This window comes from Alligator mississippiensis, chromosome 4 (genome assembly GCF_030867095.1).
Source record: "Alligator mississippiensis isolate rAllMis1 chromosome 4, rAllMis1, whole genome shotgun sequence".
In the NCBI taxonomy this organism is placed as follows: domain Eukaryota; kingdom Metazoa; phylum Chordata; order Crocodylia; family Alligatoridae; genus Alligator; species Alligator mississippiensis.
Genome location: NC_081827.1, coordinates 114,500,861 through 114,513,580, shown reverse-complemented (window position 1 = coordinate 114,513,580; position 12,720 = coordinate 114,500,861). Strand labels below are relative to the sequence as shown.

At 44.3% G+C, this 12,720-nt stretch overlaps 1 protein-coding gene across 4 annotated transcripts in view; it reads right to left on the bottom strand.

Annotated features, from left to right (window-relative positions):
* Nucleotides 1-12,720, bottom strand: part of DENND5B (DENN domain containing 5B) — a 192,078-nt gene that overhangs the window by 12,113 nt on the left and 167,245 nt on the right. For all 4 annotated transcript variants that reach the window (XM_019489453.2, XM_019489454.2, XM_019489455.2 and 1 more), the window contains 3 exons: nt 10,729-10,857; nt 6,241-6,362; nt 2,815-2,960 (listed from right to left, as the gene is read on the bottom strand). In XM_019489453.2, the coding sequence (XP_019344998.2) occupies nt 2,815-2,960; nt 6,241-6,362; nt 10,729-10,857 (397 nt within the window). The remainder of the gene's footprint in view (nt 1-2,814; nt 2,961-6,240; nt 6,363-10,728; nt 10,858-12,720) is intronic.

Below are 12,720 nucleotides of genomic sequence, written 5' to 3'. Positions count from 1 at the left end.
AGAAAGATGACTTGCAGTAATTCAATTCACAGTTTTGTTTAATTGGATTTGGCTGATGTAGAAGGGATTCTTATTGAGGAAATGCCGCTAGAAAGCATAAGAATAACTGGAGCCACTGCCTCCTGGATGCTATGGAGGAGACTGGCAACATGTGGCAGAAGAAGGCATGGTGTGTAGCTGATCTAATCTCTTTGTGGGCCACAGGCCATAGGCCGCCAAACTCTGCATTGGAGCATGCTTCCTTTCTGGAACAATGCATAAAACTTTCTCGAGTCTGACTATTTCTTTGATGTAAAACTCACTGGGAAAGCATGCTACACAAAGCCCCACTACTGCTGGTCCCCATCCACAGTGACAACTCAGCACTGCTAACACTTGCTAAGTTAGCTCAAGGGGCAGAGGTCTGTGCAATGGATTTAGAAGTTCCAGCCCTGCTGAGGATCTGGAAAGGTCAGTATAACCTGATGCCTTTTTTTTCCAATTTGCTCTTTTAAAAACTGAGAAAATAACATAAATGAGCGAACATTAAAGAATACTGATGTTATGAAGTCAGGCACGTAGAAGTGGGAGAAATGTCAGAATTAAGGATGCCCGTGCCACCTAAGTTTGCCACCCTTGTGCATTATGAATCAGCCTTGATTACCTGATGCCATGCTGTCCTTTACCCCACAGGATGCTTGCCTCACTCAATGCGTAATCAATGAATGCTCAACTCAGCAATCTTTTCTCTTGTTCAGCATATGGCCCCAAGCCTCACTGGATGCCTATACACATTGCCTAATTAGGTACCTAATTAATATGCTTTAGCATTGCTTCAGTGTCACGGGTATAAGCCCCTGAGGTTTAAAAAATGGCTGCTGGGGCACTTTAACTAAAGCTCATTGACTGAGCTTTAGTTAAGGCATCCCTTGGTCATTCTGAAATGTGTGGGGGCTTAATACATGTGACGCTGTGGTGTTTTAATTAGAAAGGGTCTCCAGGAACCACTCTAATTAAAATGTCCCCATTCCCCACCCCGGGCACATGTATAGGCGTGTTTAGTTAACATTATGTAAATCCTGCACAGAAGAGGGCACTTTCTACAGCATTTATTAAACAACCATCACAAAATCCCTGTGAAGTGACGAGGCATAATCATTCCCATTTTCCAGATGACAAGCTCAGGCACAAAGAAATTAGGGTCAAAGGAACCCACTAACTTTGGTTGCCCAATCTGAGACCACTAGAAACTGATTTTTCAACGTGTGTTTTGCATGATATGGTGCTGAATACGTCCCAAGTCAAGACTCCCACTGATGTAAATTGCAGCTGAGAATACAGTACTCAGACTTTGCAAATCAAACTGTAGGGAACCCAGGAAATGAGGAACACACAATCACCTGTGATTAGGTTTAAATGACTTAATTAGTATTACACCATCTCTATGGCCAAGCCAGGGATAGAAACAATTTTTCCAGAACAGCATTCAACTGCCTCAATCAGGAGACTTCTCTCCCTTCCTGTAATCCCTTGACTCATTCACACCAGATACCTCCCTAGAGATTAGGCTCCCTCACTACACACCCCAGATGCCTTTACAGAATATGTCTATCCTGTCCACTGAGTAAGGCAGGGTTCCCTGGGAAAAATAAAGGATGTGACCATTTAATTAAAGAATATCCTAATGGATATGCACAGGAGAGACAAAAAGAGGTTCTCAGAAAACCTTAGATGTGGTTGTAAATTTTGGGCATTTGTCCTTCACCTTCAGTAACATTATTTTAATGTAGCTGTTGTGTGCACTTTAATACTTGTATTGAAGTAATGTCCCAAGTGAAGATTAGGTGACCTTGCGCTAAGTGATGGGCAACACCAGAGGGCAGGTCCCTGTACTACAGATATTATCAGCAAAGGTCCCATTCCTGCAAACATCTATGCAGGTAGGTGTCATTATGCACAGAAGAGAGAAACATCCCTAAATTCAGTGAGAACATCTAGAGGAGGATGTGGTTACAGGATCTGTGCCTTCAGTGGATGCTTGCAGAAGTGAAAAAATACCCTTAAACTCCCCCCCCCCCGCACTTTAAACTTGGTGTGTTCCTGTGCTGATCCCAGCACATGCCTAGAAGAGGCATCATATTAGTTGGACCTGGCTTATCTAACATCTGTACAGATCCGGCGCTTTAGTGAGGTTTTTTTGGGTGCTTTTATCTAATAGCTGATTGAATCAGCTTTAGAAAAAAGTGCTAAAATGTGCTGCTGAAGTGCCTGATCTATACAGAAGCTGCAGAGTTGGGTTGAACTAACGTGGTATTTCTGGTCAAATGCGGTTTTTTCCCCCCACATCTGTCAGCAGCCTTAGACACTTCCCCTGTTGTAAAACATTTGAGAGACTAAATGCATTTACTGATACAGACAAACATGCACTAAGACTTGCACAAAAAGGGGTCTTCTTCAGAAGGGTTTTGAGTGACCAGAGGGATAGACAGGTACACTTGGTGAGGGAGATCATTCTATATAAACAGGAAGGCACAGAAACAGAGCAATTAACAAGACTAGAAGACTGAACATATCATCTTCAACAAAACAAAGGGAAAAAAAAAAAGAGATTCACACTAAGGTGGAATTGTACAGAACTGTGAAGTCTAGATCTAGTATGGTGGGTAAAGCAGCAATACTGTTATGCTTTTTATTTTCAATGTTCAGTGATTTTTGGTATTGGAGAAAGTGTTGATAATGCTGCTGTGTAAACAATTATAACGAGTTTACCAAAATAAAGTGTTTCTTTAGAGGGATTTCTTAATACATGATTGAAAATGAAGAGGGTATACTCACCTCAAATGTCATTTCTAAGTGGTTTTTGGGAATCTGCATTACTCCAGTATCTCCTAGTTCTCCCGAAACACAAATCCATGGATTTGATGTGGTTATTGCATTGCTTAGCTTTTTGATGGGGATGATCACTGACCTGTATGGAATCACTAATATGACAAAAAAAGAAATTAAATCAAAACTTAGTTGACAATTTAATAAACGTAGTTTACAGAATAAGCCATATGTATCTTATTGGTAGTTTCTGCTCTTGTTTAAGGCCCAGTGGCATTAAACATTAAAAAATATTTTCAAATACTTCCAATGGTGCAAGACAAAAGCTAAAAAAAGTGCACTGACTATGGAAATAGATGCTCTCATCACACAGGAAAGATTAAGCACAACAGAATTCCAATTCCAGATAGTCACAACCTACTTATAAACAGAAAAGGAATAATTGTGGGGGGAAAAAAAGACAGCAGGCAGTACAGCTATTGGGTAGTTTCAAGATAGACTAATAGCAATTGGTGCCTATAAAAATGGCTTCAAATACCAATATCTTACATCTCTGGCATTGAGAACAAGATACTCCCTGAGTACTGCATACTGAGAAAAGACCAAGGACATTTGGTCTTTCAAATATGAACAGTGTCCAGATAAGCTCTTTTCTTGTAACGTTTGGAGTTGAGAATATCCCCCAAATTAAAATATGCTAATGTTTGCCAGTTTGTGCATAGCATAAATGATGGGAAAGTCAGCACATCTGAAACTACAGGAACAGACGCTTGTAACAATACCCTGAAATAGTTCTTCCAAAGTCTGAAGTCAGAAACTGAGAAAGGAAGGAACTTCCCTACATGTACGTAATCAAGTGTTTGTCATTTGCCCAGATAGCCACTAGGTGGTGATCATGTACTGTAACAAAAACTAAAAAAGCATTTACATCACACAGTTCAAAACAATTAAGGAATGATAAGCTTTATGCCATCTCTATAATCAAAATGAGAACATAATTTTAAGTACATATTATAGCCTTATATGTCAAAGTACCAAACAAACAATCAACTTTGGGATACCTGGCTAAGGACATCATAGAGTTAATGCTCAGTGTGCAATGCTGAATCATAGTTTCATAGTTGGTAGGGTCGGAAGGGACCTGAGCAGATCGTCAAGTCCAACCCCCTGCCATTGCAGGAAAGAGTACTGGGGTCAAACAACCTAGCTAGGTGATTATCTAACCTCCTTTTGAAGACTCCCAGGGTAGGAGCAAGCACCAGTGGACATTATTTAACCAGCACCACTTCAAATCTATGGGAATCTATCCTTTCCTGAATAAGAAAACAGAGTGGGTTTCCCATCTCATCTTGAATTGAACCATGTAGAATTTTGGTACTTGTAGTACAAGACTTGTTCTCATTACATTTCACAGGCCAGCTTTTTCCCTTGGTTTGAGAAGTCATCATCTTTACTTCTGGAATAACCACCACAATACTGAACACAAAAATACTGAACACAGCTGAATGCTTTTGTTTCACAGGAGCAAGCTGCTTAGAAGTATGCCCCAGAAAACAAAGTAACAGCAAGGAAAAAAACCATGTCTCTGTGCACACTTAGATGCTGTGCTATTTTGTTAAATGATGACTTATTTTCTTAATTAAGACTTAGCAAGAGAAAAGCTGAAGGGGTTAGCCCATATTTTGAAGGTTAGGCAAAATTCATCTTATTTTATCTCTTAAATAAGTAGGGACATGAAAATGAAAAAGATTGCCAAGGTTAACCCCAACACACCAATGCTAGTGCTCTATATCATTGGAGGTAAAAACCAAAAAACCAAAACAGGATTATGTCTAGGTTCTGACCTAATCTTATGCCTCAATTTATAGGAGAGTAGGAAAGAGAGAGTTCTTTCAGTCATGTCAGGAGGGATGGAAGAAGAGGAAGCAGGTACACTGACTACATATACAATACTTCATCCGTCAAAAGGTTTTGCTGACAGGTCCTAAGGAGTCACAACTGTTTCCCAAGCAATTGACAGACATGAAAAAACATAAAACAGAACGGCGCTTAATGGAAGAAGCAGCACATCAGTTTAACCCAGTTCCCCAGTGCCTGTACGGACTGGGCACTTCAGCAGGGCTTTTTGGCACTTCTATCTAAATCTGATTCAATCAGCTTTAGATAAAAATGCCAAAAGCCCCACTGAAGTTCATGATCTATACAGACGTTGGGCAGCTGGGTCAAACTAACACAATACCTCTTCTGGGCATGCACTGTGCTTGGCACAGGGGAATGCTGAGCTGAAAGTAAAGCACTGGGTTTTTTTGCTTGTTTGTTTTTCCATATCTGTAAGCAATCCCAGTGGCCAAACAAATGGTGACCGTGATGTATACATAATAGAAAAAATGTGGAAATATTGGTATTACAGAGCAGAGGTTCCCAACCACTGGGCCACAGTGGGTTGGATGCGGGGTCGTGGCATGAGCCATCTACTAGGAGCCCCGTCTGTACAACTGGGCGAGCTGCTTCTGGGGTCACAGCTGAGCTTCCAGGGTTAAAGCCAGGCAGCGGGGAAGCCCCAGGAGGGAGGAAGCCAGCTGCGTGTGCCTAGTCCCACTTCTGCCGGGCCATGGTAAAAAAACAGGTTGGGAACCACTGTTACAGAGGACTGGGAAGGGAAGAGGAATGGAGAACTATATAATCCTGAGAGATAAAACATGTACTAGAATGGTCAAGGATCAGAACATTCTTTGAACACTGCTCTCCTCCAGTATCTGATTCTCTTATTCCAAGCACTGTCATTTGTCCCCGCATTTTGTGAGGGACAAAAGCAGCAGCTAGAGCTACTGATCTCAGTAGCCGTGACTGGGTTCTTATCAGGCAGCCTGCAGCCATATTGACCATCAGGCAAGATAGTGTCCTGGGATCACTCCTCTATCACCATAGGGACTAGGAGAGGTCTCTCTGGGCCAATCACTGACTTCAGTCCCCTGTAGTTCATTTACCAAACTATCATTTACCAAGAGAATCCTTAGAGAAAATTGCCACTTTAAACCCTCACCCACAATGACTTGGAACAATATCTGCAACACCACAAGTACCATATGACATTCCCCAGGTATAAACCAGGGAAATGAGGGCACTGTCAATGCCAGCCAGTGCAATGTCTACGTGTGCACTGTTGCGCATGAACAAACTCTGCAGCAGGGCAGTACTTGTATTTTACAAGACTACTTTGTTGCGGTGTTTATTAGGTTTCGTGTGCCCAGGCACCAAGATGTTTACTGTGCAGTAGACATTTCATTTAGATGTGTCCAGTGTGACCCTAACCAGGACAGCAAGACCATCTAGGCAGGGACCTCCAGGTTTCTAGTACTGGCAGAAGAAATATTTCCATGAAAACTTTTAGCTTTTTTTATTAAAGAAAAAAAAAAGTTTTATTCTCCAACTCACTGATTGTGGTGAATACACTTGTGAAGCAGAAGTAATCCACAGCATTGAGTGAAAGCAGGTGATACAAGAACTGTTCTCGTTCTTCTTCACAGCGCAGGAAAGCATAACGCTTGTAAAGTTTCCTAAAAGAAATGGAGATATTGCTGCTCTTGAAAAAAACGCCTTCTTAAAAACAGTTAAAATTGCAAATCCCAGAACATGAAATTAAGGGCCAACCTGCACAGAAGGATAATGGCCAGATTTTCAGTTGCACAAACTGGCAAACCTCCACTGAAATGACACCAATTTATGACTAGTAAATTTATGACTAGCCTAAGTGTGACTAGTACCACAAGAGCTTTCCTTTCTGCACTGGTTGAGTGATCTCATGCATGTTAAGTCTGACACAGGAACATTTGCAAATGCATTCAGGAAATCCATCTCCAGTCAGGAGCAGTGCTGTGCCAAATGGGTATGATGGACCTTGGCCCCTGTTCAGCATATAACTAGGAAACAAACTACCTCAGGTACTTGGCAGCTGTCTACCATGAGCTCACCATGAGGTACCTGCTTTACTTTGCTTTTGAGGTGGATTTTGCAGACCCATGTTGAGCCCTGTGCAGCCATAATGTAGCTGCTATCATTATCCAAGTTAGCCAGCATAAAGCTATGTTGGGTATGTCTACAGTATAATGCTGCACACTCATAACTTTAAGACTGCCAGCATTGGTGAACTGGAACTAATGGCTGCCTATACGTGCGCTGGTTTGCGTTCCAATTAGAACACATCAGAGCAGACTTGATTAATCGAGTCTCCTCTATGCTCTAATCAGAACACTCCAGTGTGGCCACACCACCATGTTTATAAGCCAGGGGCAGGCAATTATTTTGGGCAGAGGGCCACTACTGAGGTTTGGCAAGCCATCGAGGGCTGCATAACAGGCAGTCAGGAGCAGATAAAAATTAATTTTCTAAATTTTTTAGGGGCCCTGTGGAATGGCCTGGCAAGCCTCATCTGGCCCATAGGCCACACTTTGCCCGCCCCTGGTATAAGCCCCTGTACATTTAAAAATGGCTGCTGGGGTGCTTTTCCAAACCTAGGTTTAGTTAGGATTAGTTAAAGCGCTTGCAAGACATTTTTAAACTCGTGGGGGCTGACTACACATTATGGTGAGGCATTTTAATTAGAGCGGCTGTCTGGGAACTACTCTAATTAAAGTGTCCACTCACCCCAAGCATGTGTATAGGCAGCCAATGTTACTGGAAGAGCACAGCCACCCCGCCCAAACCCCTCATCCTTCAGGCTCTCCCCAAGCCCTTCCTTTCTGGAGTGCAGTGCATCTAGGCTAGGGACAGAAATTACACATTTAATTACACTGGTTTAAGTGATCAGAAACTGGTTTAAACCTGAACAGAACAGATGTTCAGTGTACATAAACCAGTTTGAAAAAGGCTGAAACCGGTTTGAGATAAACCTGGTTGAATGGAATATCAGACTTAACTGATTTGGCTCAAATCAGTTTAAGCAATGTCTGTCCCAGACCCCTTGCTGGTTTAAGATAAACCAGGCTCCCCCAGCATCCCCGGCATGGTCTCTAGGCTGGGTGAGGTTCTCTGCTCCACAGCAGGGCTGGCCCCTCCCTTCTGCTCCCTAGTTGCAGCTCCCGCAGAGACTGTAGGCACAGCAGGCTCTGCCTGGCTTCCCCCTGCCCTACCCTTCCTTCCTGCTGAAGCAAGGATCCACACCCCCCATCTCCCACAGCATATACCCCAGCCCCATGGACCCTAGGCATGTGGCATGCTGGCTAATGCTGAGAGGTATCTGTATGTGTGTGTCTCCAATTTCACTGGAATAGGAAGACAGTATAGTGACCGCTTAGGGTTTTTTGGAGCTAATCAACAGGTCAGCTGGTAAGTTGTTTAAGAAGAGTTTGAACTAAATGAGAGTGGCTATTGTTTTGCTGATGGGGTGATAAACACTGTTATCAGCTCCCTGCTGGCTCGCTTGCTTGTCAGTTTGCTGCAGACAATATAAAGAAGCAGGGGGGGAGGGGGGGAAATACTGAAAAGCGCCATATCATCAACAGATGCATGCGCTGCACATCCCCCTTTGCCTCAGTGTGCTAGTAGGGGTCTGAGGTCTGGTAACACTCCTGCCCCTTGAGCAGCCAGTGGGGAAAAGCTGGGGATGTGCAGGCAGACCTCCCAAATCAGAAGTCCTGCCAGGGCCTGGCCCTGTGCCCCCCGCTCAGCACTCTGGAAGGGAAGGGAGGGCTGCTTGAGTGCCACCCCCCCCCCCCAGCTTCTTTCCTGAGCCACTGCAGGCATGTGCCTGAATTTCCTCAGTCCAGAGAGAATGTCTATCCAGTTACAAACCAGTTCAGCCTAGCAAGGTTAGACTAACCTGCAAAGAATGAATCAATTCAGGCTCAGGCTTTTTGAATGTCTGTCCCTAGTCCTACTGTCCAAAGCCTCTTCTCAGTCCAAACTCTGACTGAAGAGCCCAATTAGGAAACATCATGTAGTGCTGCCTGGCTGACACTTCAGTCTTTTAATTTTTGAGGCATCTGGTACAGCAGACAGAATCAACAGAAACTCAATGAAGAAGGTTCAACAGTAGCCTGACTCAGCCCAAAATACTGTGAAAGCTGAGGGTCCAGACACACCTAACACATAGTTTAAATGCAGTTTAAACCTGAAATGGACTGACATACAAGCCTGTCAAACTGGTTTAATGCTGCCTGGAATGGTCCAAAAGTGTACCTGAAAAATCAAGTACTCTTTTGAATCAGTTCATTGTGAACTAGGTAAATGTTACTGGTGGACATAAAGGGCATCTTTACATGTGGTCTGGGGGGCAGTATGTGTGTGTGGGAATGGGTTGGGGGGTGGGGGGTGCTTTAATTACAGTGGCTGCAAGAGCTGCTCTAATAAAAGTGCCTGCCATGTCTCATGTATTCAGTGTCCTGTGCTTCAAATGGTGGCAGGGGCATTTTAACTAAAGCCTGTTTGATGACCTTTAGTTAAAGCGCCTCTGCTGCCATTTTGAAGGGACACTGAATATATGAGTCACAGAGGTTGCTGAAGCATGCTAATTAGCATGCACCAGCAGACTTGATTCGGTCTGCTCCAACATGGTCTAATTAGAATTAGACTTGATTAACTGAGTCTGCTCTGACGCGCTGTAATTACAGCGTGTCAGAGCAGCATCCCTGCACGTCTACGGGCATGGAAGTGGTCAGTTGTCCAGACATCCGATATTGCATTGCTGCTTACCCTTCCACAACCCTGCTGTAACTGGCCACCCTGGTACACAACCAAAACTCTAGTGTGTCTTCACACATGCTCCGGGGTGGAGGTGGGGGGCACTTGAATTAGAGCATCTCTTGGAAGCTGCTCTAATTGAAGTGCCACCAAGTCTCGTGTATTCAGCATCCCACACTTCAAAATGGTAGCAGGGGTGCTTAAGTTAAAGCACCTCTGCCACCATTTTGAAGCATGGGGATGCTGAATGCACACTCCAGTAGATTCAAAGAACTGCATCTGCTCCAACATAATCTAATTAGAATGCACTGGAGCAGGTATCTGGCATGTGTATAGGTACCCCTAGCACCCACTTTACCTGGACTGTTAGGGCACTGTACACATAGACACCTCTAACCTGTGACAACTGTGAATCGATTCCCAATCCACTGACTTTTGGGAACAGTTCAATTGTTATGTGTATCCACACCCTAAAACACTATCTCCCTGTTAGGCTCTAACTGGTCCCTAAACTGGATGTAAAGGCAAAACACTCTTCAGAAATTTCAGGGTAGAAACAGACACTGTCTTTCGTTGCCTTTGTACAATGTTTATGGCAGCACAATGGCCAAGCAGACAGATACCCATAACCCTTGTTGCACCAGAAATGCCCCCAAATTTGTGGCTGTGTCAATGGTGGAATCATTTAGTGCTGCTATTTAGCAGTGGAGATCTGTTTACTTTATGGCATGAAAATGCCAGCAGCCCAGGGCAAGTGCTCCAGGGGCATGAGAGGCCTGATCCTCCACACCTGAGGAATTACCACATAGACTTGGGCCCATCAAGGCCTAGGAGCCCCTTCTCAGCTTTTCCCGCTTATTAAAACATTTCACCAGGATCTCCGAGGCATGTCTCAGTAAGCAGGGAAAATTAAGGCTTCCGTACTTAATGGGTTGTGCCCCAGAGATCCTGCAATGTGGAAAGAAAAGGCTGGGTAGGGCTTAAGGGGCAAAATTCTGTGCAGGAATTCCCAGGGAACAGAAGACCAGGCTCCTCGAGCCCCAGAAGAACACATAGCACATTATGGCGCAGAATCAACAGGCAGGACAACAAATGATGCATTTTGCCCAATGAAGCAGGTCAGCTGTGCTGGGACATCCTGGTGCAGCTGATCTGCTTTGTTTGGTGATGTCTATGTCTAGTTCACAGGGCACTCTTACAGCACACGTCAGAACACAGGGAAAACAGAATAACAATTACTCTTACTTAGCAAGTGGCTGGTTAGAAAGCAGCTGCTTAAGATGCTGAGACAAAAGCTTCTTTTCGAGTGACAATCTTATCCAGGCTCGAGCTCGACCTACATCAGTCTTTATTTCACTCATGTTCTGAATATGCCTGGAATGAGGGGAAAAAAAGTTGCAAAATCCTTCACATTTAAAATGACTGAGCCCAGTACAAGGTAACAATTACATCTGAAAATATCTCCTGAAACTGAAACTGGTTGTGAGATATGCAAAAACATTCTGCCCCCTAAAATTAGAGACATCTTGCCAGAACCAAGTAAAAACAGTTTCCATGATGTCTAGCAAACATGAAAAACTGTTTCAAAACGTTTCTTTAAAAGCTGCTGCAGACATGAGTCCAAACCCTGACATACTATACATACATGTGTGCGTGCGCGCACACACATACACACACACACACACACACACACACACACACACACACACCAGATTTAAAAAATATATTATGGAGTCTACAGTAGAGTCTTACAAAATAATTGAAAAAAATTGTGGATTGGCTGTCTACATTGACCAGAGGTAGAATGGCAGCACTTTGCTTTAAATAAGTCAGTGTAAAGGATAGTAAAAATGTTGTAGAGGTTCCTCAAATTGATGTATTCTGAAAACAAGTCTAAATGTATACAATATTTAAACTGTCAGTGTCACAAACATTCCCCATGTTTTATCACTGATGAAGATAACAGTGGACTATTTAAGAAAAAAAAAAAAAGATGTTTAATCCAGACAATGAATGATTTGTGTGGCGGCAAGGTGCTTCCACAGGCTCCTGAAGGGGAAAGGGTAATCCCCATGGGCCCCAAACACTGGAAACAGACCCCTGGTGGAGATAACTTACCTCCCGCCAGGCAGCCAGAGCAGGAGTTGGGACCGCAGCCTCAGCCGCCTAAACTGGCTTTACGCCGGCTGTTTAATCAGCTGTTTCCCATGTGGGGAACAGCTGGACCAATCTAGGCGGCTGTACCAGCCGCCGCAGGAAAGTTTAAAAGCCCCGCCAGAACCAGGGTGGGGAGTAAGCCAGGGAGAGAGAGTGCTGGTGGGCAGCACGCTAGATGTGCTGAGGCTCTGGCGTGGGAGAGGAGTGGCACATCCTGCATGGCACCCACAGGCAGCGCAGGGGAAACCTTTGAGCCCCTGCAGGAGGCAGAGGCGGGGAAGCCCTCAATCTCCCTGCTGAAGACAAGCCAAAGGAAGCATTTAAGCTCCCTGTAGGGAGCAAGGCAGAGGAGGCATTTGAGCCCCCTAGAGGAGGCTGGGGTAAAGGAGGCAGCTCCACAGCCTTCTCCTCCTCAGGGGAATACTTCTTCAAAAGAAAAAAAAACAAAAAAAGGGAAAATCAAAGTGATTAGAAAAGACAGGCCGTGCTTTGAGGCCGGAGGGATGAGAGCCAGCTGAGTCCACTCAGACGTGGGACCCCACCCGAAGCATGCTACGGGCAACCCCACAGGGCTGAAATCACCGTTATACGGACACCCATCCGGTTGGTGAGCGGATGGGGTGTAGGGCTGGCGGAGCCCCGTGGAACATCGCACCAAGCAATCGTGAGTACTGCCGTTTGTTGGGAGGCCCTCCCAGGAAGATCTCCACTGAACCCCCCTCTCTTGATAGTTTAACATCAAAGTCATGGCACGAGAGTTGAGGGGAGGGGCTACGCACCTGACAGGCCGTGCAACACGTAAGGCCCCCAGAGATCACAATTTGACATATTCCAGAAACACTTCACACCTGCCTCCATTTTATCTATGCTACTACACAGACTACCTGAATAGTTAACAATGTCAGGAGACTGTTATAACAACAGAGTCAGTGTAGCAAAACCATTTAACAGTGCAGAAGGTAATCTCAAATGAAAGATTTTTTTTTGCTATTTTCTAGTTGGTCTAATAAAAGGAATCACCTCTGAACCAAGAGTTTTAGAGTTCTGTATTCCTAGTTTTCTATCAAAGGCAGACATTTA